At 40.0% G+C, this 22,868-nt stretch overlaps 2 protein-coding genes across 3 annotated transcripts; both read left to right on the top strand.

The window, feature by feature from the left end:
* Positions 1–490: 490 nt before the first annotated feature.
* Positions 491–6,781, top strand: il20ra (interleukin 20 receptor, alpha). Its single transcript, XM_058613159.1, has 8 exons — positions 491–614; positions 696–860; positions 2,093–2,216; positions 2,596–2,801; positions 2,878–3,047; positions 3,179–3,323; positions 3,939–4,072; positions 4,476–6,781. Exons 2-8 carry the CDS (start codon positions 812–814, stop codon positions 5,403–5,405), a joined length of 1,758 nt encoding a protein of 585 aa, XP_058469142.1. The 5' UTR covers positions 491–614; positions 696–811; the 3' UTR covers positions 5,406–6,781.
* A 917-nt stretch (positions 6,782–7,698) lies between these two features.
* ehd3 (EH-domain containing 3) lies at positions 7,699–22,157 on the top strand. Of its 2 annotated transcripts, XM_058613596.1 has the most exons (9): positions 7,699–8,686; positions 13,044–13,220; positions 14,486–14,583; positions 16,968–17,015; positions 18,731–18,872; positions 18,968–19,067; positions 19,690–19,860; positions 20,827–20,991; positions 21,073–22,157. In XM_058613596.1, the coding sequence occupies exons 1-9, from the start codon at positions 8,463–8,465 to the stop codon at positions 21,598–21,600; spliced, it is 1,653 nt and encodes a 550-aa protein (XP_058469579.1). In that variant the 5' UTR covers positions 7,699–8,462; the 3' UTR covers positions 21,601–22,157. The 2 variants fall into 2 exon arrangements, with proteins under 2 accessions (XP_058469579.1, XP_058469580.1); XM_058613597.1 differs by lacking the exon at positions 16,968–17,015.
* The last annotated feature ends 711 nt before the right edge of the window (positions 22,158–22,868 follow it).

Genomic DNA, 22,868 nt, shown 5'->3' with positions numbered 1-22,868 from the left:
TTCATTTGGTCATCGTTATGTGAAACTCTTGGCCTCTGTGGTTATTGTGAATGGTGGTTTTAATATCGATAGAATAAAAAAAAGTTAAATACTACTATGAATCGGCATTGACTTTCAGGAATCTGTTTATCGCTGATCTGTGTGACCTACAGTATGTGAAATATATTGCAGTGATGGACATTGGCCAGTAGATGTAGCTGTGGATGACATATGAAATAAAAAAAATGTCAGACAAGTTTTAGTTTAGGTCACAAATATTTTGAATTTGCTGCAGAATTAACTTACATGCCGTTTCAAACTGTTGTATAACGAGTTGTTTTGTGTTTGTTTAAAAAAAATACGTCTTTTATATTTTATTTTTCGTATAATTATATATGTTTGTATGTGTGTAGTGTAAAAATGGTAAATTATGTCATTTGTAAATCATTTACAAATGACATAATTTACGATTTTCTGTTGTTGTTTTGTTTCGCTTTCTCTAACACACACACACACACTCCCTCTCTCTCTCTCTCTCTCTCTCCCTCTCTCTCTCACACACACACACACACAAACACACACAAACAGGTGAGGTGACATTCCGTCCTCCTCCACGGAAATTTGACGCGCAGGCGGTACGTTAACAGATACATATAAACACGGCACCACTGCGACTTAATCTTCACTTCCTCATTGTCTTCTTTTCGACCATATAGAAACTTGTCAGGGTGAGAAAGAGGATCTCGGGCAGCCAGCATTGTGTACGTGGACGACAGGTGAGCTGGAGGAGCAGAACATGTCTGTGGAGAAAACATGATCACTCCACGCAGAAATGTGGACACTGTCATTTGTTCTGGACCTGGCGGTTCTGTCCTATGCAGGTATGTATGCATCTATGAGTGTTATGGTTGTTTCTTTCGCTTTTCTGTTCTTATAGTCCTACAGAGTTGCATAACACTTAACTCCTTAAGGCCTGTAGTGTGTTTCTCCTGTGTTATTAATGACTAACACTGCAGTGATTAATCATTAATCACTCGAAATTCAAAGTTGCGACACTGTTTTTGTTAACAGGGCAACAAGTCAGGGACATTTCAAGGGATTTTGGAGGCTCAAAGTAAAAAGGGGCCTTTACATCGAACTCATGCCCCCAAAGTTTGCTAACTGTCATTAGCATTAATCAACCCACTTTTCTAATACTACATTGTAAATGTTCATTAATTAATTCACAATCTGAAGAAACACTGTTGTCCTTTATTTTTCTCCTCCTCATGCGTTAACTTTAACTTTTAAAGTCTAACCAACGCAAAGGTTCTCAACCAGGGGGGCGGATCCCCTCTGGGTAAAGCAAAGCTGTTATAGGGTGTAATATTTATTCATGTTAGTACAGATGAACCAACTTTACAGTGTTTTTTGAGGGGAAAAGTTAAGGGTTACAAAAATGTATTCATTAAAAATATGCGATAACAAGGACGTGAGACATGCAAACTTGAACACCCACAGTCAGTACAAATTATATAAATAAAAATAAAGGATGGGGAAGTTTCGGGGGAAAGGGGAATGCTACATTTCTCAGAAAGAAACTGTCACAGCCAGTCGTTTGATTTTGTAGATCATGTCATTCATATATTTATTACAGGCTCCAGTTCAACGTGTCCCAGCTTGCAAAATAGATTATTGGACAGTATGACAGTTCCCTTTTACGTTGTGTTTTTAGTTTGGGTTTTCTCTGTGTGGCCCTGTGATGGACTGGAGACCTGTCAAGGGTGTACCTCACTACTTGTCAGCTGGGATTGTAACCAGCACCCCACCGCAACCTTCATGTGGTGGATAAAGCAGAAGAAGATGGATGAATTTAACTGTGCATTCTGTACATTTAATATCAAGACATTAGTATCTAGTAAGCACAACAAATAAATATATACTGGGTTATAGCCATCACGTTTTATGTGGTAGCAACAAGTATCTTTATTATAAGAGAAGATTTAAAGATGTAGCTATCTGCACAAGCTGGCAGGAAAATTAATATATTTAACTAATTTATCTCTCTCTCGCTCTCTCTCTCTCGCTCTCTTTTTCTCTCTCTCAAACTTCTTCCCATCCTTTTTCTCCTCAGTGTCTTCCACACCTCCCAGCCCTATCAATGTCACCTTCTCCTCAGTGAATCTCAGGAACGTGCTGCAGTGGACTCCAGCAAATGGCACAACAGAGGATACACACTTTACAGTGCAGTATGCCATGTAAGTTTAAAAATATACATTCAATATGGATAACTATATGCGTATGTCTGTGTTTTTTTCCCCAATAGAATAGGCCCTGTAAAGGTTCAGAGAGGTTCTTTAGTATATGGGTCACACTGTCACTACATTGGACTTAACATATGTGAAGTAAAGTCAGGGTTTTTTACAAAGGCTTTCTTTTGCAAGTCTCAGAGGAATTTGTTGATAAAAGAGAAGTCAAGAGAGAATTAGGACAAACACAAAAGAGCAAAGTCACCTGAACAAACAGGTGGTATAACGTAAAGTTCTTCACCTGAGGGAACGTTTTGCTATGATCCCTGCTTGTGCACGATTTCAGAGCAGTCATCTCATCTCTTTGGGCCTGCATTGTCTTTTCCAGCTACGGAGACACTATACAGGGAAGTAAAGGGAAACGGGTGCATTGGAGGGCGGCACAGCAGTGTACGGACATAGCACGGAGCTGGTGTGACCTGAGCTTGGAGACATGGGATACAGAGGAGTCATACTATGCCAAAGTCCGTGCTGTGGGCAAGAGAGAGTCCTCCAAATGGGCCATAACAAGGAGATTTGATCCAAAGTTGGACAGTGAGTTAAACTGACACTTGACAAATGAAAATATTTTGACACGACAATAACAAAAATGTTACATCCATCCATATAGCTACTTTGGGTCCTCCGCTGGTTTCTGTGGAAATGGAGGGCAATAATGCCATAATTGATATGAAGGTACCCATTAGACATCAACCCAACAATCACTTCCCAGTGGTTTCCATGGCAACACTATACCCCCAGCTGACATACAACCTCTCCGTCCAAATCCACAAAAAGACAGTGAGTAGAAAAAGAAGTCATAGCTGTCCCCACAATAAATCAAACACTTTTGAATTGCCACTGTAACTATGAACCAATTATACACTAATATGGTATTGGTGTTCTGTGTGTGTGTGTGTGTGTGTTTGTAGTATCATTATCCAGTGGACTCTAATCCGTACACATACCAACTGATACATCCCAATAAAAAGCACTGCTTTTCTGCGAGGATGAGACTGCTCTCCATGCCCATCAAGTGTCAGTCATCAGCGTGGCACTGCATAACCACACCTCAAGGTACAAACCACATTGCTGCTGTGTGAGATTTTGAGTACATGATGTTCCTGTTGGTCTGGTCGAAAGGAATGTTAACAAGATACAGAAGAATAATGAATGTGCCTGAGACGGAGTTTAATATGAAATATGTGTGGGAAAATATGTGGTCCATATTTAAATGGAACTTTTCTAGCCACTCTACAGTTTGGCCATTCACCAATTCATACCAATTAACACACACATTAATGCAATCTATCTATATGTTGAGGTTGTTTCCGTCTCACACATTTGTCATACCTATTTATGTGCTGCCACTTAGACAGCCAGTGTTTTTTCTCTAGATGTAGGTTATGCCCCAAGGAAAAGATAATTCTTTTAGTGGACATCCAGGTCTGGATCCAGAGTCAGGACCTTTTTTAAAACAATTACTTTGCAAAACAGGAGTGGACTACAAACACTGTGGGAAACTGAGCATCCTTGATGCTTTCTTTTGTACAAAGTCAAAGAAACAAAGTCTTTTTACTTTGATTGAGCTCTCCTAATATTTGTTATTTACCTTATACAGTATATAATATATATAAGTACATACATATGTACAGTGTATTTACATATATTGTTTCACCCATCTCGTTCCAGACCCTGAGATTGTTCATCTGCACAAGGTGGTTTGGGCTATTGTGGTTCCATCTGTCTGCTTGTGTATACTTGCTGTGGTGGCCTACTTACTCCATAACTACCTAACGGGAAAAGGACAGAAGAGCCGTATGCTGGTAATGCACACACAAACAAAGGAAACTGCTTTGTCAAATATTAGTCCATATTGCTATGAAAATGGGCTTTGATTATGATGCATCTATTGTAACCCCCTGTAAATGTTATTAATATATTTAAAGCAATAAATACATATGAACAGTATAAAAGTACAAATGAAGTTTCTCTAGTCAGAGAAAATTACCCTGATGAAGCATTTATCTAAGCATGGAAGTGTAGAACAGTTTCAAAGAAGAAAAGCTTTTGTTACAAACTGAACTGTAGAAGTGCTAGGAACTAATAGTTAGTATTTGTAGTATTAAAAAAATAAATTTACATGGCATGCAATGTTCATTTTATAAATCTCAAAAAAGCAAATGTTCAATCTGTAAAACGCCACCCCTTTTCTCCTTCATCCTCCAGAACTCACCTACTTTTTGGCCTCCATCTCTTACCTTCTCTCCCGAGAATCTCAATCTCAACTTCATCCTCGTCAGTGGCATCAACAATGAGTCACTATCAGACCTCCATATGCAAAAAGATGATCTTGTGCCACCATACGCTCGCCAGAGACCAGAAACACCTCCAGAGCCTGATGACTTGTTGATTGATTATGGATTTGTTGGAGTAGCTCCTCAAACCTGCGTCGAAGGAGAAGAGACGGCGAGAGAGAGGAGGCAAGACCAAGGTGGAGATGGGAATAATCTGAACGGTACAAATCAGATATGCATAGCAGGAGACAGTTACGAGAAGAAGAAGTGGGGAGCTGGTCACTTTACCGGAGTTAACTCTCCCCAGACAAACTCCTACCTCTCACAGAAGTCACCCCACACATGCACACATGATCACAGTCCAGTAGAAGCAAATGGAAAGACAGATAGAAATGCAGAGGAAGGAAGTGAGGCAGTAGCCCTTCTCTCTTCATATGCCTCCCAGAACATAGGAAACATCTCTCCCATCCACGCTGACCAATCTGATTCCTTGGCAGATGACTATGGGCTTCTGAGTGTAGCTTCAGCACACAGTGCAGAGAAGGAAGGGGAGGAAGAAGAAGAGGAGGAGGAGGTGGGACTCTGCATTAACTGGGACCCTGAAACTGGGAAACTAGTGTTTCCAGAGATTGACACAGAGGCAGGCTTTGATGAGGGCATGCAGGGAGCGGAAGGGAGTGAGGGCAACTTAGGACGAGAGGAGGTGAACGTAGTGGGAGGCAAATTGAAGTTGGAAAACGTCTTAGTCAAACAAGCATCTGAGGAAGAGGTGCTGAGAGAGATGGAGAGAGGTGGGGAAACAGGATGGGAGGTGGATGATATATTCACCAAATGGAACGTGGTCATCTCAATGGACCAGTAGATGATATTCATCAATGTACTGTATTTACCCCCATTATTACAAAAAAAATGAAAATAATACAAAATATAATTGTGATTAATTTTTAATACAAATAATACTGACAAAATATTAAAGCGCTAATTAGTTTGGTTATGTTTTTAGTATAGTTGACCTACTGTATCTTACTGATTAACATGTCACTCCAATCAATATTAATCATATCACACTGTGATCACCTCAATTTTAAGCAATTTGTTACTGTATATTCATATTTCTATTATGTTGATGTGTTATTATTATATCTCAGTCCAACAAAGCACTAATTGCATGTTCTAGCCTAGTGTCATGTTTCACCATCGAAATGTAGTTTTGTTTTTGTTAACGACATGGAATCTTTTTGTTATTGTGGGGGTTTTTTAACAGTACATTTTGAGTTTACCATGAGTATATACTTCTGTGTTAAATGATGACAGTGGTTAGCCGTAGTAGTTTTGATTTGGTTCCGTTTAGTTTCGGGTTTAACACTTGAAACCGTTCTTGCTGAAAGACCTTTGAATAGGGTTTGTTTTAAAAAAAAATGAAGGATAGTATGGTTAAATTATATGTAATCTTTATTTTTATGAAGGAGAGGCTGATGTAATGTGGAATAGGACCATTTTATGTTCATGTATGATGTAGAACTTTAGATGTTATTCTTTACACAATGTAGGTTTTATATGAATAAGGAGGCTGCATGACTCACACATGTGTCGTGTTTCTTTCCTTGTACTAAAAAAAGGGACAGTTGATCATTATAACATTATTTTGTTGCACTTTCTTTTTCTCTTTTCTCTAAACCCATTGTCTGCAGAATAAGTAATTTTGTTTACAACTAGTATGCTCCATGGTTTTCTTGTTTGTTTTTACCAGCTTAATTATGAACTACTGTCTCTTGTTTTGCATTAGAGCTATATAAACATAAAATAATGTTGTTGTTTTTTAATTCTGTATCAATGCACAGTAAATTCTTTCACTTCACTATCGTGTCTTTGTGATGCAGAAGAAAGCCACCTCGGTTGTATTCCACCATGTAGTAATGAAGGAAATAATTATAATGTTTTGTCAATGCTCTTCTGCTTCTTACATAAGTGTTTGTATTTCTGCCTTCATGAAGCTAAAACTACTGAAACTGTGTGTACATGTAGAACGTTAACCATCTCACCTCAGCTGACTTCTGCATTCTGTATCATAGAGTCTCATACTGAAAATAACTGTAAAATCTCTTTCTGTAGATTCCCTGTTAACCCTGTGTCTAAGATCACAAGAAGGGGGGGATTTGCAAAAAAAAACCCGGGTTGTCTACTATGTGGTGGGGCCGTTAGATGCTGTGCATTAAAGTTGTATCCAGTTTCCTAAAATGGTTTTACTCTGGTCATTATGTTATATCATTCCTGTTATTTTAATGAAAGTAAAAACCAAAGGCTGTCTGTTCATTAACCAGTATTCTCTCCTTTTAGAGGCTTTAAACTCGCCAGCATTTTTCATATAATCAGGGTGAATGCGCAGTTTAGAAAGTCAGGAAACCTTTGATGAGAAATATTATTGTTCTTTACACTAGCCTGTTAAAGCAATAACCAGTAGGTCATTAGCGACATCTGGTGGTCAAATTACAAACTACTCATTAGATTTACTGTAAGGACATGAGTAAACAGAATGATATTTCAGAAAAAAATAAACGTATAGAACCATAATTTAAAGATGGTTTATTGTTTAAGTGTTTTAATTACAGCCGTCTGTGCTTGTGGATTATTTATTGTTTCCAATAACATTTATTTGTGTGTGTTTTACTATTTAAACTATAAATGTGCCAAAAAGCGCAGTATTAGCAAGTTTGAAGCAGCATTGTATGAAGTTGCTTGCATGGCTAGAGTGTTATGTGTTAAAATTTGACATGTTTGCACTGTATAAATGAATGCGAACAATTGTCGAAATAATTTTAAATGCACAGCAAAGTGTTTAAACAAGGTGTGGCAGGTGAAAGGTTTATCTTGCTCTTTAGCAAGCTCGAGAGACTTGTGTGGTGTTTTTTATTGGAATATTTAACATTAAAGGAAATTAAATATCTTTATATTCACTTCTCAGTGTTGTAATGTAAGAAAAAAAAATGCATAGCTGACTAATTTCTCAGAGAATCCTCTGGGTGGTGCACTGTCCATCCTCCATCCTCTCCTCATCCATCATGGCGTCGCCCTGATCGGCTTCATCCCCCGCATCAGAGGGGCGGGACCTCGGTGGGTCGGTCTGCCAGTCGTTGGGCACTTCCGGCGGGCTCGGATTTCCTTCGACTCGGCATTTAAATGGAGCTGCAGGGCATCAGCTGCTCGTACATTCACCGCTACGCTGTGGCAGAAATGAACTCGTAACGCATTTCAAAACAGGTTTCTCTTCATTTTAACAGCGACAGGTATATAAGAGTTGGACCTTGAGTTGTGCTTTGTTGGCAGAAGAGCGGGAGCAGCTGAACAATAAGGGCGGCTGTGCTCTGACAGCAGCTCGGTGCATCATTTTTGGGATTCCTCCGCTTGCTCTTGGACGAAATTGAATAGCGGTAACGTGATGCTGTGCATGAACAGAATGATTTAGGTGTTTTATTTTTTTTCTGGGCTGTTTGTTTATTTAAAGATTGTTGGGAAACATATCCAAACTCACTGAGTGCAGTGTTGTTTCGGCCCAGGAGAACAAGTGGCCTGGACATGAAAGGGCTGATGATCAGATTTAAATTGAGAGTCTAGCAGATAAAAAATATTACTAAATCATAACTGGACTGAATATTATTTAAAGGACTAACATTTGTATTATAATCAACAACCAGTTGGCCAATCGGTGTTAGTTACAATAACATTTCTCCCTCTGCTACTATTCTATTTATTTTTTATGACTAAAACAGCCTTTTAAAAGATAATTTTTTTGTCTTTTTCGTGGGCAAATATCCAATACATCAAAGACATTTCACATTTATTAACTACAACGACACATTCACAACAAAAAACAGCATTCTTGACCATATTGGAGGTTTTACTACTCCAACGATAAGCAAACATGTTCAGTTGGCTTGGAACAGACGACAGGAGGAAGGAGCCAGAAGTGTTTCAGACTGTCAGCGATGGATTGAAGAAGCTCTACAAAACCAAATTGCTGCCTCTGGAGGAAAGCTACAAGTTTCATGAGTTCCACTCCCCGGCTCTGGAGGATGCTGACTTTGAAAACAAGCCCATGGTCTTACTGGTGGGACAGTACTCCACTGGCAAGACAAGCTTCATACGGTGAGAGTGCAACATGAACAGTCAATACACACACACACACACACACACACACACACACACACACTGTATATATGATGACAGTCAATACAGAAAACAGAAAGAAAAAGGGGAAGGCTGAGGCTGACACACCCAAACTCACTCTTCCCTCTCTCAGCTTCAGCAGTACAGATAATACTGATAATAATAATCATTTCAAGAGAAGAGAATGCACACAACTATGTGAGAAGAATATTGGAAATAAAGGTCAATTATCACACACAAGAAAACACCCAATCCAAATGTCTGGAAGCACTTTTCTGTAAGTTTTTACTGAATCCATTAAATGTTTATATGACAGCCAACATAACACACACTCACTAACAAACGTGATACTTGGCACATGGATCTGCAGGCGTATGCATTTGTATCTGCGTGTGGATGATCATCACACTGACAGACTCATGACTTGTGAATTGGGGGTGTATACAAAATTTGTGTTCTTCCTTCTCAGAGGAATTATTGATGTGTGATAGTATGTGTGTATTCATATCTTTGTGAGGTCCAAAAAAATGTATAAACCTATCATTGTGAGGACAGTTTGACCTTGTGGGGACATTTTGTCTGGGGCCCCATAACTGTAAAGGGTTTTAGGGTTGGGATTAGAATTGGGGTTAAGGTTAGGCACTTAGTTGTGATGGTGAAGGTTAAGGTAAGGAGTGAGGGAATGCATTATGTCAATGATGTGTCTTCACTAAGATATAAAAACAACTTTGTGCATTATTAGTAGAGTCAGTTGACACAGGAGGCTAGACTGTCAGTCCCTGAGGGGCAGGAGGTCTTGTGATCCTCCTCCTAGTCCTGACTGACTATACCAGCCTAGATGTGATCCTTACTGAATAACTCACACTCTCATGATCTGCACAAATGTTGTGGAAACTATTTTACATATTTTTTCTAAAGACTCTGGTCACGTCGTTAGTCCATCTCTCTTCTCTATGACACAAATATTTACCAAGGAAGTGTGTTGTCACCATGCACAGGAGAGTCTGATACATGTTAAACTTGAAGCTGTAGTGCAACTTTTGAATGTAATCAAAGGTCTGTGTGACCTTCAAACCATTGTCAAATGAGTCCACACAATGCTGATTAGGGCGAAACAACTCTTTTCTGTTTTTCAGTATAGCAGGGTTTAGATCCCGTGTCGCCAGGTGACATTTCTGTACCGCACACAGGAAGTGATTTGTTGTATATCAAGACAGACAGAGGCGACAGCAACATTGCACGTCCAAGAAAAGTTTCAGAATTGAATTCTACTGCTCTCAAAGCTGATCAAACGCTTCTTGCTCCCCACCCGCCCCTGTTCTGCCAGTGTATACACACAAACGCTCCCTCAGTCAGGTCTGATAGTATTACTTGACAGAGCCTGTTTTCAAAGGCAGGATGCAGCATACAGATCATGTTACATTGTTTCTGTTCACAAAGGCCAAATCAATATCAAACTACAAAAACCGCCAAATGTCATGCACCACTGAACTCAATATTCACATTAGCCAAACTGACTTCTATTTAGTATAATAATAATAATAATAATAATAACAATAACAACAATACTTTTGTCAGAGGAGACCTACAAGAGGCATTTGTGTGTATGTGTGTGCGACATGAGGAGATATTGGCAGCTGGGTGATAAAGGCCTCTTTTGAACCACTTGAGTGCTGTTAACATCTTTCCTTTCACACACACGCACACACACACACACACACACAGTCTTGTTAGTCATTAGTTGAAAGCCAGAGAAAGGATGCTGTTAGTGACTTCCTGCTACAAGACAGGACAGCGCAAACATCCCTGCTTTCTCTCCTCTTCCTCCTCTGTCTCTGATTTGCTCCGATACTCTCCCCGTCTTCCACTCAGGACAACACCCACACACTCAGCAGTGTGACCTCTCACCGCCGCCGATGTAACACTAAGATGAGGAATTTGCAAAGTGCTGAGTAACCCTCGGTGAGAGCTGCTGTGCAGTTACAGCATCTCATTTCACATCACAAGAGTCTCACTGTGAAGCTGTGAGTTTTCCCTTTAAGATGACTGCACAGATGCGCTGTCATGAAGGTCTAGTGTGTACGTAAAATTTCAGAGGGTTTATTTGAAGGCATTAAAAGTATTAACTGTGAGCAGCAACGAGTTTGTTTTTTGAAGCCTTAGAAAAAAACATTTACATGTACTGTAACACACCGGGCCTTGCTTCAGAGAGGCTGCCATCTCGCACCACCATATTTCTACAGCAGCTGAAAGGACAAACCAGCAAGAGCGTGCGTTTACCATATTTTCTGGTAAAAGATTACATAAGGAATCTGCAGTCAGCTACTAATTCTTATACAGTAGAGTTTTAAAGTTTCATGATCTGGAACCTTTAGGCTGTGGGTATCTTGGTGCCAGTGGAATGAAGAAACTGCACTAAACTGTGATGAATGAATGTGAACTAATGTTTCTTCTATCAAACATACAATCTGATGCATGCAGAGCCTCCCCACAGGAAACGTAGGACTCTCACCACACAGACGTGTGTGTGTGTGTGTGGAGAGAGAGATGGCTCTGCCAGGCACTGCTGGCTCCTCTGACAAGGTGTATGTGTGTGTTTATGGAGAAGATGTATAAGAGACCCATCTTTACATCTGGTAGCCATTACAATGTAAACACGCTCAGGCTCGCACTTCAAATTTATGACCCCCCATTTTTTTAAAAGTCGTAAATGTTGTTCTTTTGGCCTGTGCTCCCACTGCTGTGTGCAGAAACTTGACAGAAGGTCATTAAACCTTCATTTGTAACATGTGTTATATCACTGAATTAACAGCTGATGAGTCATTCTTTCACACTTAAACCATACTCAACTCTATTAGCTACATAGCTAAAAATTAGGTGAACAGTTGTATAAAAAAATTATAATTTTGGGAAACTGCCATACATGCCATACATTTTTTTGAAGTCAAGCTTTAGTTCAATACTTACAAAGTAAAATATCTCAAATCATGATGGAGCATTCACACATTAAATACGAATTTTATGAATTCATTCCTCTATCACACATTTGCTTTTCATAGCACATGGAACAAGTAGAATGATTTAATTCCAGCCTTTTCGAGTCACAAATTGTGGGGGATTTATGTGTTACCGTTGATGATGATTTATTTTATTTTGTAAGTGACACATGTACATGAAATATACAGTAAATGACAAAAAAGATCAACTTACCAGGTCCCACCGTATCTCCCTGCACCAAAAATGTATATGGCTATTTCATTTTATATATATTTTATTATTCATTATTTAGACAAACATGAAATATCACCATATACCGAAATCCGGATCAAAATGTGATATCAATTTGACATCAATTGTTCTCGTAATAGCGCTAGCCCTTTATGTATAATACTGTAATAATATTGGTCATATTTTGTTGTAAATCGCATTAAGAAAACCAGATTCGAGAAGTGTATTGTATGTCAAAGCCAAACATGCATATAATCTACATCTGACAGCCCAGTGTCCCTTACACCCCAGACAGCTGTTTATGATCATCAGGGAGGAAACAAGCCTGTGGCAAGGTACTGTTGTGTATTAGAAAGCCCGTAGAAAGAAGTTCATGGTCATGTAGGAACCCATCACCTTTAGGTACAAGCTGAAAAAAATGTGTTTTCGTGTGCCGCTCTGTTTTTGTCTCATCTCAACATAAAACTCTCCCTCAGAGGGACTTTTACAACAAACTTAAGTCTGTTTTTTTCTTACAGCCAGTGCACAGCACTAATCCACTCTATGATTATGTGAAATTCCCCCAATCTTTGCTCCAGCAGCGTCTAATTCAAGACAGACTACGCGTCGGACAATTTTTGAATCATATCTTACCATCCAGACCAATTTCCTTTCAACATGATCACAATACGAAAACAAAAGCGCACAGTACTTTCTTTCAAATAAGGGGCTGCAGATGTGGCCGATCTGTTCCGTCGCCTACAGATGAATGTAGGGATTTTATAGTAATATGACGGATATTCATATTGATGAAGTGAAGATGCAGCTGTTGCAGACTTTCCTTTCCAAGTTCTCATGGCTGGAGAGTTTAAGATTAAGTGGGGGGTTTTTCTGTCATGACACATTAATACATTCACAATAATATAATTCCCTTGTCATATACATAATACATAAATAACAGATGGTTATATACATCATCCTCTACTCCATCATTCAATAATTCAGGCAGCATCTATTAGAATAGATTACAGCAGCCTACTAAAAAGCCCTTTTGGAGGTTTGAACATATCACAGAAATCTAGACTTGTGTTGTTTAGTTAAACGCCACTTCTTACCATCTTACCCACAGATACCTGTTGGAGCAGGACTTTCCTGGGATGCGGATCGGCCCTGAACCCACCACGGATTCCTTCATCGCGGTGATGCACGGCGACACTGAGGGAGTCATTCCCGGGAACGCTTTGGTGGTTGACCCGAAGAAGCCCTTCAGAAAGCTGAACGCATTTGGAAACGCATTCCTTAACAGGTAGATGATCTCTCTCTCTCTCTCACACACACACACACACAGGTTATTCTTCTGAGGATCCTGCAGAGAATAAACAAAACATAATCCCCAACCTTAACCCTTTAACACTTAACCCTCAAACTGTCTGTCTTATTTTAACCATAAAAAGGACCAGAGAATGTCCTGTAACTAAATGCTTTTGTCCATTTTTCTCACAATAACTTTCAATATCTGGCAGTTATTTACAATTTACTGCATGTTTTAGTGGTTTAAAAGAAAAACAAAAAGGTTTATTTAGAAAAAACTGCAGCTATAAATGAACAACAGATTTTGCGTGTCAAATTTGAAATTGGAACCGTATGAAACATATTTACAATAACATTTTTTGAGTCTTTGTCTCGCAATGTGCAAAAACAGGCCAAAAAATGAAAACTATGTACAGGTGTTCGTCCCACTCTCTCCTCTCTGGTGACAAAGACGCAGATTCTCTAGCTTCCTGAAACAGTGCGAGTGAAATAACCTCAATAACCACATATGGCATGGCATTTGATGTGCAGCTTCTCAGCTTTCAGCAACCGCTGGAATTTTTCCCATAGCACAAACCGTTGTGTAATTACGGTAATGCAGAGTTTACTTGCGCAAGTGTGTCGTCTGCGACATGCTCGGTGTTAAAGGGTTTTAACCATAACCAGTTAATGCCTAACCCAACATAAATCTTAGCCCTTAACTTAACCAACTCCTCAGTAATGAGGTTCTGCCTCATTAGGACCAGGCCTTAATGCCCAGATGTACTACTACTGGTCCTCACAAGGTCAGTGTCAGAAACAGTGGGGAAGAGAGTGAGAGTGACAATCCACACCACAGCTCAACATTCCTATGTGATTGAATTTCCATTTGCTCACTGGTTAGAGAGAGAGAGAGAGAGATGGAGAGACTGATCTTTGCACAGTCATCTTGTAAAGGGAAACTGCCAAAAACTCTTTGCTCTTGCAGTAGTGCCCTCACTGCGAAGGCCCACCGCGGCTGAATTGAGACAGCGCTGACTGTCAGTGGGGATTATGGGGGTTCACAGTGAGGACGGCCGCTAACCTGCCTGTATTTATCCAGCTGCATAAAGACAGAGAGCCAGAGCAGTCCAGATAGAGGAGATAAGGGAAAGACTGAGGTCTGGTGTGGACGATGTTTGTTGTTAAAATGTTTTACACTTCTGTCCTGATGCTTTAATGTCTCCTCTCTTCATGTGTGTGTGTGTGTGTGTGTGTGTGTGTGTGTGTGTTTGTATGTAGGTTTGTGTGTGCTCAGCTGCCGAACCCAGTGCTGGAAAGCATCAGTGTGATCGACACACCGGGGATTCTGTCTGGAGAGAAACAGAGAATCAGTCGAGGTGAGACACCCCACTCAGGAGGCTCACACTTTCATCCTCCACTGTTTATACTAGTGTGTGTGTGTGTGTGTGTGTGTGTGTGTGTGTGTGTTTCAGAGCTAATTCACTGGACTCATTCAGCTGCAGTCCCCTTGTCCCACTGAACTCTGAACAACAATGTCAGCGTTTCTTTTGGATGTGTGCGTACGTGTGTTTATTTTAGCTTTTAACTATCAGGAGGATTATGCCTCATTCATTTCAAAGAACAGGAAGCAGCGACAAAAAGATCAACTTTGAATGCTCTCTCTGTCTCTCTCCTCTCACACACACACAGAGGGTTCACAGTTCAGATTGAACCGTTTTAGCACAGCATAGATCTGTACTGAATCTTTAAATATGTCAAAATTAAAACAGAGTTATAATACAGTAATACATTATATGATTACATTCACCAGGATGATGTTTTTGCTGGTGTTTGTCTGACTGTTTTTGAGCAGCGTAACTCAGAATATTTATTTATTTATTTATTTATTTATTTATTTCTTTATTTCGGTCATGACATTTAGATCACTCATCACATAACATTGCAGTTCACACAATATACATAACCGAAAGGGAAAGCGGGAGAAGCAAAGCTTAACCAGTCCCGCCCCATTATCATCATACATTTCATTTCTTTTTTTTTTTATTTTGCTTATTTTTTTTTTTTTTTTTTTTTTTAATGACATTTTGACAAAGAAAACATGTTTCAGCATCCGGTAGCACTCAGAGATATAGTCTAGCTCTAGACAGTCAACTCAGACTCCATGTGTGTATGTACATGTGTCCATGGTGTTCCATCGCGCCGTTGCACCGTTTCCCCCAGTGTCTACAAATTTCTGTCTCTGACCTTTGTCATACTTTCTTTCTGTGTCAGTCTGTATCGATTAATAGTCATCTCTACATACTTCTTTTTAAATACACTCAGTTTTGCTGATTTTTTCATCTCCTCATCCAGATTGTTCCACTGTCTGACCCCCGTGACCGATACAGTAAAGGATTTTAATGTAGTTCTTACCCTTCTCTGCCTAAACCTCATGTTCCCTCTTAAAATTAAAAACAGATTCCGACTACTTTCTCTGTGGGTGTAGGTAATGGCCTAAGAAAGAAATGATTACATTTTGGTGGTGGTCAGTATCCTGTGGGAAACTGAGTAGCCCTGGCGGGGGTTTGTGCTCGCCAAGTGCTTTTCCTAGTGTTTCATTGTAATTATAGACATATTTAGCTGAGTTGAACCAGCTCTCAGCTGTAGTGTTGAACTGAAACAGAAAGAAAGAAGACAAGAAACATTGCCAGCATTCTCACCGGTTGATATGCGTGTGGCATGGCTGGCATTCCCAAAGCCAAAAGCTGTCTTTGCCATGCCAACGGCCAGCATTGACAAAAGGAGCTCAGATAATTAAAGACGGCAATAATTTAGTCTTCCACACATTCTCACTCTCTTTCTTTGTCCATCTCTGAATTTCTTCTTGTTTTTCTCCTTTCGCTTTAGTTCAAAAGACCAAGATGTTTGTTTTTTTACTGAAACATCAGAACTTCCACCAGTAAATGCAGTATCACATTAAAGAAAGTAGCCCGTGTGGTGAACACAGAGTGTCGTAATAGTGCTTGGTCGTGAGAACCTGAGATGCTGAGGAAATAAATCAACTCACAAACCAGATATGCACGTCATTTCAAAGAATTACCTAATTCCCTTTGTGAGAAGAGACTATGTTGTGATATTCAGGGTGTTGACCTGCTCAAATATGCAGCACACACACACACACATGCACACATGCACTTTCAAAGGCTAAACAACAACAGGGAACAGATCATGGTCATCAGGTTCATCACATTACTTCATAACAGGGTTGGGTCTTTCTGTCTTTCTGTGATGTGGAATTTTTCGCAGACCGTGCAACGTTGTGCGCAGCTTTTCTGTTGAGGAAAAAGAGCCATTGCTTTGTCAGCACGAACAGAATTTCACACTTGAGCGTGTATATACTGTTTATACTGTACTGCTGTTTATGTTTGGGAGCAGTTTCATTTGACACAGACCCACATCAGGTCTGTTCTATTTCCCAATTTTCTTTTTCAGCATAAATGTCCCTTGATCATGTTGTCAAACCAAATAAACTGCACGGCGAGGTGTGTCTCTGCCATCGTCTGTTGAAACACAGGCTAAACTTAACCACCACTGAGTCAGCACAGTTGTTTTCGCTGAGGACAAAGTCTGTGTATGTTCGTTTTTGTGTTTGTCTCTGTGTGTGTGTGTGTGTGTGTATGGTAATGATGTTCATTTTCTATGTTTCACTTTTATCACTGTGTGTTCACCCATTGCCTTATTTCACCAACATCTGTCCCCATTTGTGTGTGTGTGTGTCCAGATGAAGAGTTGTCAGGCTATAGCTGCCTACATAGATGTCTGTATGGAGGTATTGTTGAAAATAAATCTGGGCACCAACTACCTGCAAAAATGCTAAAGAAAATTCATTTTTCTTTAAATGTATGGCGTGTTCTTCAAGTTCTTCACCAGACTCTTAACACATGGTTTGGCAAATACACATATATATGTGTATATATATATATATATATATATCTATCAGAGTCTTAGTGTAAAATGGTGATGAGAGTTGATCTATCCAACGATATTAGATGGAACATATACAAGATAGAATCTCAAATGTCGTAGATACAACCTCAAAGAACTGTTTCTGAGTGAGTAAAACATGCTTGTGACAACACAAGTAGGTTAAAACACATCTTTCCTACAAATATTGACTAAAGGAGGTCATTTTAGCAAGACATTAAAGTTTTGTGCATTGAAAAATGAAATTTCCTCTGTTATAAGTTATAATAAACAAACAAACTTAACGTTACCTCATTTTAAGCTGATTGGACCTTAAAATAATTCAGAAAAATGTTAGTTTTTATGTGTTATTCAATGTAATTATCATTTCAGCCTTTTGGTAGCCTCTCTCCTCGACCCCCTGCCATATGAAAAGTGCACTGCGTGAAGAACAGCCCACTAAAATTCAGACTCTCTTTGCTCGAGCAGCCGTGTGCCCTCTGTCTTCTCTCAGCTGTGCGCACACAGGTCTCAGAGACGCCGCTAAACCCAATTCATGTTGTTTTAGATGCTTCTTGCTACCACAGCTCAACATTTGCTGCCATCCCGGTGAGGAATGTTTGAACGCCTGAGGTTTTAATATCAGAATTACATTTATAGGCTATTGTGCAGCTGTGCAGCCACAGTAACAGTTACAGTTGTAACAGAATGTCTGTCTCAGGTTTAGATGTATCAAAGTTATAACATGGAAAAACCGTTTACTTTGTAGCTTGAGGGAGGGAAATGTATCACAAATAGAAAATCCATCTGACATTCACTGTATTAACACAGATTAATACCCACTACCAACTGACAGCTATTGCTATTGTGTAAACTGGACTGTAACATGTTTACCATTGACTCTTGCGTCTCTTACACGTCCTTCAGTGTTGGTTGGAAATTTTAGCTCACTAATCCCTCATTCTGCCCTTTTGTTCTTTGTTCACCTCTCATATCCTGTGGAATTTATCCAGGTAAGAGTCCTTGAACACAACAGAACGTCCAAGGAGTCAACTATGGACTCCTGCTGACAGACTCAGTCAATGATTTCATTTAGGGAATTATTATTGGAGCCGAAACTCTTCCTTTTACTCAGTCATGCATTGATTCATTCAAAGTATTCTAAAAAAATCACAACCAAATTTAGTTGGGAATGAAATTGCTAAGGATTTATGGAGTTTGTGGTTCCACCCTTTTAGTTTAAACACTTTACTTCTCACTCAATGGCCCTCTGAATGCTTCCTCTATGACCTGAAGCTATTATACTAGTTTTCTCCTGGGAATATTGCAACATCACAGTGGATGTTGACACTTCTTGGATGTTGACACTTCTTGGAGAACAGATAAATGTTAATCGTCAGCATAAAGCTCAAATTTTTTATTCAAATGCCTCTGTTGACACTGAAAACGGTTCATTTTCCGTCACCTTGTCTGAAACCATTATTATTTTCATTTCACTCCCTGATGGCTTTTTTTGTGTGGATTTTCTCCACTGGTGTTCCTCCCTTTTCTTCCTCCTCCTCCTCCTCCTCCTGCTCTCAGGTTATGACTTTGCAGCGGTCCTGGAGTGGTTTGCGGAGCGAGTGGACCGGATCATATTACTCTTTGACGCCCACAAGCTGGACATCTCTGATGAGTTTTCAGAGGTGATAAAGGCCCTGAAGAACCATGAAGACAAGATCAGGTGACCTTTCCATGACCTTTTCATACTGACGCAAAATACTGTACATGCTCATAAAGCATTTAACGTAACACTAATGTGGAACTTCACTTGTTTAGGGTTGTGCTGAACAAAGCGGACCAGATAGAGACTCAGCAGCTGATGAGAGTCTACGGAGCTCTGATGTGGTCTCTAGGAAAGATAGTCAACACGCCGGAGGTACAGTAACCATGAACTTGAACTCACCATGAAAAAGGTTGCAACTGTTTAAGCGAAAAACATTGTGTGTTTACTTACAAACAGACCGAGAGGCAGAAGTGTTCCACACGTCAGACAAATACACCTTTTATATGTAATAGGCTGTGGACATTGTACTTTGTTTTTTCTCTGTAGGAGATTGAGAGTCACGGGTTTCCCAAGTGATCTCTAGAGTCACACTTGGCCAGGACTGTGTTGTAAAAGAGATTTTTATTGTTTTAACGAGGCTGTCCTTTTTAATAAATGTCATGATAATAACGATGGCCACACTTATAGGTAATATGCCAGGCTGTAGTATACTGAAAGCACACTATGAACACCACACTGGTCATCAGTGTTGTAGTGGGTGAAATACACAACTGTTTGTGCCTTAACAATCGTGTTTTTTAAAAATAATTCCTTCATAAATTGCCAAAATTCTCTACTAAATATGACTTTTCATTCCACTGACAAAAAAACTTGTATATTACTGATCAATATGGAGACTTGCCCATCGACTTAAAGTGGTATTTTTTTTATGTCTCATATCTTGTTGTGGTCCCACACCTAACACCAGATTCCCGTCTGTCTCCGTCATTGGCAGGTGATCCGTGTCTACATCGGTTCATTTTGGTCCCACCCGCTGTTAATCCCTGACAGCAGGAAGCTGTTTGAAGCAGAGGAACAGGACCTTTTCAAGGACATTCAGTCTTTACCGAGAAACGCGGCGCTCAGAAAACTCAACGATCTGATCAAGAGGGCGAGACTAGCCAAGGTAAGAAAGCGGTCATTGGAGAAGATTCCGCTTTCAGATTATTTTTGTCCATGTTTCCAAAGAGTAACAATCACTATTGTCTGAACTTTCAAGGCATCACACTTGTTTTTTTTCTTCTTTTTATTTGTAACAAGCCGATATAACGGAGACGCTGCTGCTCTTTGAAGGTGACATGTTTCATTTGTCAGAGCATCACTCTTTCACCCTCTCCATCCTGTTCAGCTGCTAACCTTGACAGAAAAAGCCCGTCGCCATCAGACAACCAGGAGAACCAGACAAATGCGTCTCTCTGCTCCTCTGAGTGAATTATTTCCTTTTTTGCTGTCCGGACAGGACGTCAGGTGTGAGAGGCAGCAGTCCTCTGGCTGTTGTAATTTGAGGAAACACTGAGGATGTACACATGCACACCGTCAAACAGTGTGCGAGTTGAGGGCATTTTTCCTGTTTGACAGCTCCAGGGCTGCGTGTGTGTGGGGTGATAAGCCTCAAGGAAAGGGAAACACACACACACACGCATACACGCACACACGCATACAAGTATATCGCCACAGCAACAAAACAACATTTATGATGAATGTTAAAATGTACTGATTCATTAAACAAAACAAGTTGCTGTTACATTTTTACTGATAAAAACACAAAGAAACAAATTCACGTACAATGAATGAAAGTTTTACATTGTCTCGTGAAGGAAATGATTGTTTTGGCCTAATAAAAAGACCTTTGGAAATCATGAAGATCTTAACATGACTCAGTTTTGTTCGCTTGAGACCTAATGACATGAAGTTTTATTGTAACGTGCTTTGTGCAGTGTCACATTTCACTTAAAAGGAGGACTGAAGTTCTGGAGACAAAGCACATGTTGTGCAATAATTCATAAGAGTGAAGTGGCTGGTTTTCTTTTATTGTATTTCTGACAACTTCAGCCCAATTTTGATCTTGTACGCTTTCCCTCTCCATGTGCAGGTTCACGCTTACATCATCAGCTCACTGAAGAAAGAGATGCCCTCTGTGTTTGGTAAAGAGAACAAGAAGAAGGAGCTGATCAACAGTCTGGGAGATATCTATAAGCGCATCGAACGAGAGCATCAAATATCACCTGGAGATTTCCCGAATTTGAAGAAGATGCAGGTAAAGAGAAGCAAGTGATGAAATTGGTATTTATAAACATGAAACATGAAATCCAATAAAAAAAATCTTTTTGCTTTTCAGGACCAACTCCAGGCTCAAGATCTAAACAAATTCCAGCCTTTGAAACCCAAACTCCTGGAGGCAGTTGATGACATGTTAGCCCATGACATTGCTGGCTTAATGGTCTTGGTCCGTCAAGAAGAAACCCAGCGTCCTAATCCAGTTGTGAAAGGTGGTGCGTTCGATGGCACTTTGAACGGCCCGTTTGGCCACGGATACGGCGAAGGAGCCGGCGAGGGGATCGATGAAGCCGAGTGGGTTGTCGCTCGCGACAAACCGGCCTACGATGAGATCTTCTACACACTATCGCCCGTCAACGGAAAAGTGACTGGAGCCAACGCCAAGAGGGAGATGGTGAAGTCGAAACTGCCCAACACGGTGCTGGGAAAGGTCTGGAAGCTGGCAGATATCGATAAGGACGGGATGCTGGATGATGAGGAGTTTGCGCTGGCCAATCATCTGATAAAAGTCAAACTGGAAGGACATGAACTGCCATCAGAGCTGCCTGCACACCTGGTTCCTCCGTCTAAGAGGAAATTACCTGAATAAATGTAAAATCTACTCCCTGCTCCAAAACCTGTAAGTAGAGCCCTAACCCCCATCTCGAGAGAAAATGATTCCCAATATAACAGGAAGAGGAAGCTTATACTTATAACTCGACTTCATTTTCCAACCGCCAACCTGCCCTGTTCACACCTGCAGCCTTTCCTTACCTTCAACAGACAGAGGACTTAGTTCAATTCAAATCCTAATGAAATGTGAGCAAATTAGCTGCAAACCTTTGTAGGATTTCATGTTTAACAAAACTCCATTTGAGTCATTTTCATTTCTTGTAATAACTTTTGAATTTTTGTTTTAATCCAGGTAGAAAAACTGGATCTGGATCAGTTTTAAAAGCAGAGTCCCCCTTATTTAGTAAAAGGTGAGATACGGGAGTTGTTGGCACAGTTGATACAGTGAGTACTAAAAAAAAGACTAAACCAAGCAAAAACAATATATATTTTGGTCATAACTACTGGAAGAAAAGATCGGAGATGCAACAATGTAAAGAAAAAAAGTTTGGAGGGAAGTCTTATTTTAACATGCAAATATTCAGCCTATCCCCTTATCCCCTAAAAAACATGTAATAGAAGACATTACAGCATTATTACCTGTGATCGTCTCAGTGAGCTGAGCCATTTTTATTTCAAGGTCTTGCATTATTTTTATAGTCTCCCAGCACAGCGAAGGAGTCTGGCTTTTGTTTCATACAGACAAAGATTTCCTGTCAAACTGCTTGAGAGTAGACACACAAACAAACACACACAAAACACACACAAACACACAGTAAATGAACCAAGTCAGACTTAGCATTTTGACATTGACAAGAGTGCAGCCCTGTTGTGTTAACAACAAATAAAATGGCCTGGAATCAACAACTCACTACTTCTAATACGTCGATGTGAGTGTCTGTGTGGGGGGGGCGGAGCTTATGACTTAAGACTTTAAGACAGACTTTCACGATGGAGGCGGATATGTGTTACTCTCAAGGGAAATGAGAGGAGACAAGAGGGTTGTTTTTTTTTTTTTTTAATTGTTGTGAATCTCATTAACATGTCTGATGATACTGTGACTGTAATATGGAACCATTGTGTGTGTGATTGTTTGGACACGTCTGTGCGCCCACATTCCCAGGATAAATGTATAAATGTAAGGACGTTGAATGTTCATGGTTCCTCGTGGGCACATCCGGACTTTTCTCTGTGTGCACATGTATCAGTGTTATCATTTGTAATGTATGTGTATTCAGTCTTAATCATCACACAGGCTACTGAGTT

The sequence above is a fragment of the Solea solea genome, chromosome 17, assembly GCF_958295425.1.
Source record: "Solea solea chromosome 17, fSolSol10.1, whole genome shotgun sequence".
Classification (NCBI taxonomy): Eukaryota; Metazoa; Chordata; class Actinopteri; order Pleuronectiformes; family Soleidae; genus Solea; species Solea solea.
The sequence above is the reverse complement of the archived record's forward strand: the minus strand, read 5'-3'. Positions and strand labels throughout refer to the sequence as shown.